We start from the raw sequence: 5,000 nt of genomic DNA on the forward strand, positions 1-5,000 counted from the left end.
ACTCTACTGCTCTACTGATCTACTACTCTACTGCTCTACTACTCTACTACTCTGCTACTCTACTACATTCTACTACGACATTTTCTTCCAAACAAATAATTATACATGATGTGTACGTTTCTATTTCCCCTCTCTCTCTCTCTCAATACAATTTCAATTTAAAGGCTTTATTGACATGGGGAACATATGTTTACATGGCCAATTCTCTCTCTGTCTCTGTCTCTGTCTCTGTCTCTGTCTCTGTCTCTCTCTCTCTCTCTCTGTCTCTGTCTCTGTCTCTGTCTCTCTCTCTGTCTCTGTCTCTGTCTCTGTCTCTCTCTCTCTCTGTCTCTCTCTCTGTCTCTCTCTCTGTCTCTGTCTCTCTCTCTCTCTCTGTCTGTCTCATGCATACATTTGTCATATGGGTGGTCCCAGTGGGAATTGGATGCCGGTGCCATGCTCTACTACTCTACTGCTCTACTGCTCTACTACTCTACTACTCTACTGCTCTACTACTCTACTACTCTACTACTCTACTGCTCTACTGATCTACTACTCTACTGCTCTACTACTCTACTACTCTGCTACTCTACTACTCTACTGCTCTACTGCTCTACTGCTCTACTACTCTACTGCTCTACTGCTCTACTGCTCTACTGCTCTACCGCTCTACCGCTCTACCGCTCTACCGATCTACCGATCTACCGCTCTACTGCTCTACTACTCTACTACTCTACTACTCTACTGATCTACTGCTCTACCACTCTACTACTCTACCACTCTACCACTCTACCACTCTACTGCTCTACTACTCTACTACTCTACTACTCTACTACTCTACTGATCTACTGCTCTACCACTCTACTACTCTACTACTCTACTGCTCTACTGCTCTACTGCTCTACTACTCTACTGATCTACTGCTCTACCACTCTACTACTCTACTACTCTACCACTCTACCACTCTACTACTCTACTACTCTACTACTCTACTGCTCTACTACTCTACTGCTCTACTGCTCTACTACTCTACTGCTCTACTGCTCTACTACTCTACTACTCTACTGCTCTACTACTCTACTGCTCTACTACTCTACTGCTCTACTGCTCTACTACTCTACCGCTCTACCGCTCTACCGCTCTACCGCTCTACTGATCTACTGCTCTACTACTCTACTACTCTACTGCTCTACTGCTCTACTGATCTACTGCTCTACTACTCTACCACTCTACTCTACTGCTCTACTGCTCTACTGATCTACTACTCTACTACTCTACTACTCTACTGATCTACTACTCTACTGATCTACTGCTCTACCACTCTACCGCTCTACTACTCTACTGCTCTACTGCTCTACTACTCTACTGCTCTACTGCTCTACCGCTCTACTGATCTACTGCTCTACTGCTCTACTGCTCTACTGCTCTACTACTCTACTACTCTACTGCTCTACTGCTCTACTGATCTACTGCTCTACTGCTCTACTACTCTACTGCTCTACTGATCTACTGATCTACTGCTCTACTACTCTACTGCTCTACTGCTCTACTACTCTACTGCTCTACTACTCTACTACTCTACTGCTCTACTGCTCTACTACTCTACTACTCTACTGCTCTACTACTCTACTACTCTACTACTCTACTGATCTACTGCTCTACTACTCTACTGATCTACTGCTCTACTGCTCTACTGATCTACTACTCTACTGCTCTATTGATCTACTGCTCTACTACTCTACTGCTCTACTGCTCTACTGCTCTACTACTCTACTGATCTACTGATCTACTGATCTACCACTCTACTACTCTACTGATCTACTACTCTACTGCTCTACTGATCTACTGATCTACTGATCTACCACTCTACTGCTCTACTGATCTACTACTCTACTGCTCTACTGCTCCATCCCCCCGACTTACATCACATCCTCGGATGGCGTCCATGGCCAGCAGGTCGTTGCCGTGGCGCAGCTGGAACTTAACCATCTCCTCTGCGGTGCGGAGGTCAGAGAGCTCCTGTTCCTGGGACTGACCACACTCCTTGATCAGGTCCTTCAGCAGCAGGGCGTACTTAGACATCCTCTGGATGGGCTTCAGCAGGTAGGACGCCAGGTCCATCTTATCACCCAGCTCCAACTGCTTGTTCTGGGGAGACAGAGAGGTCAGAGGTCAGGATACATACAGAAAGATAAACAGACCAACAGACAGGTAGGACACCAGGTCCATCTTATCACCCGGCTCCAGCTGGTTGTTCTGGGGAGACAGACAGGTTAGAGGTCAGAGGGTAGAGGTCAGAGGTCAGGATACATACAGAAAGACAAACAGACCAACAGACAGGTAGGACACCAGGTCCATCTTATCACCCAGCTCCAACTGCTTGTTCTGGGGAGACAGAGAGGTTAGAGGTCAGAGGTCAGGATACATACAGAAAGATAAACAGACCAACAGACAGGTAGGACACCAGGTCCATCTTATCACCCGGCTCCAGCTGGTTGTTCTGGGGAGACAGAGAGGTTAGAGGTCAGAGGTCAGGATACATACAGAAAGATAAACAGACCAACAGACAGGTAGGACACCAGGTCCATCTTATCACCCGGCTCCAGCTGGTTGTTCTGGGGAGACAGAGAGGTTAGAGGTCAGAGGTCAGGATACATACAGAAAGATAAACAGACCAACAGACAGGTAGGACACCAGGTCCATCTTATCACCCAGCTCCAACTGCTTGTTCTGGGGAGACAGACGGGTTAGAGGTCAGAGGTCAGAGGGTAGAGGTCAGGATACATACAGAAAGATAAACAGACCAACAGACAGGTAGGACACCAGGTCCATCTTATCACCCAGCTCCAACTGGTTGTTCTGGGGAGACAGAGAGGTTAGAGGTCAGAGGTCAGGATACATACAGAAAGATAAACAGACCAACAGACAGGTAGGACACCAGGTCCATCTTATCACCCGGCTCCAGCTGGTTGTTCTGGGGAGACAGACTGGTTAGAGGTCAGAGGGTAGAGGTCAGAGGTCAGGATACATACAGAAAGATAAACAGACCATCAGACAGGTAGGACACCAGGTCCATCTTATCACCCGGCTCCAACTGGTTGTTCTGGGGAGACAGACAGGTTAGAGGTCAGAGGGTAGAGGTCAGGATACATACAGAAAGATAAACAGACCATCAGACAGGTAGGACACCTGGTCCATCTTAACACCCGGCTCCAACTGGTTGTTCTGGGGAGACAGACAGGTTAGAGGTCAGAGGGTAGAGGTCAGAGGTCAGGATACATACAGAAAGATAAACAGACAGGTAGGACACCTGGTCCATCTTAACACCCGGCTCCAACTGGTTGTTCTGGGGAGACAGACAGGTTAGAGGTCAGAGGGTAGAGGTCAGAGGTCAGGATACATACAGAAAGATAAACAGACAGGTAGGACACCTGGTCCATCTTAACACCCGGCTCCAGCTGGTTGTTCTGGGGAGACAGACAGGTTAGAGGTCAGAGGGTAGAGGTCAGAGGGTAGAGGTCAGAGGTCAGGATACATACAGAAAGATAAACAGACAGGTAGGACACCTGGTCCATCTTAACACCCAGCTCCAACTGGTTGTTCTGGGGAGACAGACAGGTTAGAGGTCAGAGGGTAGAGTTCAGGATACATACAGAAAGATAAACAGACAGGTAGGACACCTGGTCCATCTTAACACCCGGCTCCAACTGGTTGTTCTGGGTAGCAGACACACACATAGAGGAGGATGAGAGGGGATGTAGGACTCTGTATGCAGATGTACAATAGCTTTTCTAAATGGGAATTCTAATGTTAATTCAACTCTTCCATCCTACATAGGTAGACGTCCAGTAGCTATGTAAAGTTTGACAATGGGAATTCTAATGTTACTCAGTGTAGAACTAGCGGATATACATTAGTAGCACCCTGTATGTTGTTTGGCTCACACAACTTTACAATTAGCCTGTTGCTGTGAAGTAGTTTCATATTGGTTAAAGGTTAGGTCTGGTGTTAGTACAGCCGATCCTAGAACGGTAGTAACCAGAGCCGTTTCAGACGCACCTTAAAGAATCCATTCCCGTGGCTGGTGAGTAGAGCGTCAGACTGAGGCTTGTTCTTGCTGTAGAGAGCGTACATTCCAAACTGATCCTCCTGCACACAGGATTAACAAGTTACCACTCTGACTAGAGTCAAACTGATCCTCCTGCACACAGGAATAACAAGTTACCACTCTGACTAGAGTCAAACTGATCCTCCTGCACACAGGAATAACAAGTTACCACTCTGACTAGAGTCAAACTGATCCTCCTGCACACAGGAATAACAAGTTACCACTCTGACTAGAGTCAAACTGATCCTCCTGCACACAGGAATAACAAGTTACCACTCTGACTACATTCCAAACTGATCCTCCTGCACACAGGAATAACAAGTTACCACTCTGACTAGAGTCAAACTGATCCTCCTGCACACAGGAATAACAAGTTACCACTCTGACTACAGTCAAGCTGATCCTCCTGCACACAGGAATAACAAGTTACCACTCTGACTACAGTCAAACTGATCCTCCTGCACACAGGAATAACAAGTTACCACTCTGACTAGAGTCAAACTGATCCTCCTGCACACAGGAATAACAAGTTACCACTCTGACTACATTCCAACCATCAGGAATAACAAGTTACCACTCTGACTACAGTCAAACTGATCCTCCTGCACACAGGAATAACAAGTTACCACTCTGACTAGAGTCAAACTGATCCTCCTGCACACAGGAATAACAAGTTACCACTCTGACTACAGTCAAAGGTACACACACAGGATGTGTTCCAAATGGCACCCTATTCCAACTACATTCCAACCATCAGGAATAACAAGTTACCACTCTGACTACAGTCAAACTGATCCTCCTGCACACAGGAATAACAAGTTACCACTCTGACTAGAGTCAAACTGATCCTCCTGCACACAGGAATAACAAGTTACCACTCTGACTACAGTCAAAGGTACACACACAGGATGTG

The 5,000-nt window shown here is 46.7% G+C and overlaps 1 protein-coding gene across 2 annotated transcripts in view; it reads right to left on the reverse strand.

The window, feature by feature from the left end:
* LOC109877220 (pleckstrin homology domain-containing family G member 4B) overlaps positions 1 to 5,000 on the reverse strand; it is a 72,094-nt gene that overhangs the window by 21,209 nt on the left and 45,885 nt on the right. For both annotated transcript variants that reach the window (XM_031822023.1, XM_031822022.1), the window contains 2 exons: positions 4,039 to 4,128; positions 1,903 to 2,127 (listed from right to left, as the gene is read on the reverse strand). In XM_031822023.1, coding sequence (XP_031677883.1) covers positions 1,903 to 2,127; positions 4,039 to 4,128 — 315 coding nt within the window. The remainder of the gene's footprint in view (positions 1 to 1,902; positions 2,128 to 4,038; positions 4,129 to 5,000) is intronic.

This window comes from Oncorhynchus kisutch, unplaced genomic scaffold, assembly GCF_002021735.2.
Source record: "Oncorhynchus kisutch isolate 150728-3 unplaced genomic scaffold, Okis_V2 scaffold4046, whole genome shotgun sequence".
Lineage (NCBI taxonomy): Eukaryota > Metazoa > Chordata > Actinopteri > Salmoniformes > Salmonidae > Oncorhynchus > Oncorhynchus kisutch.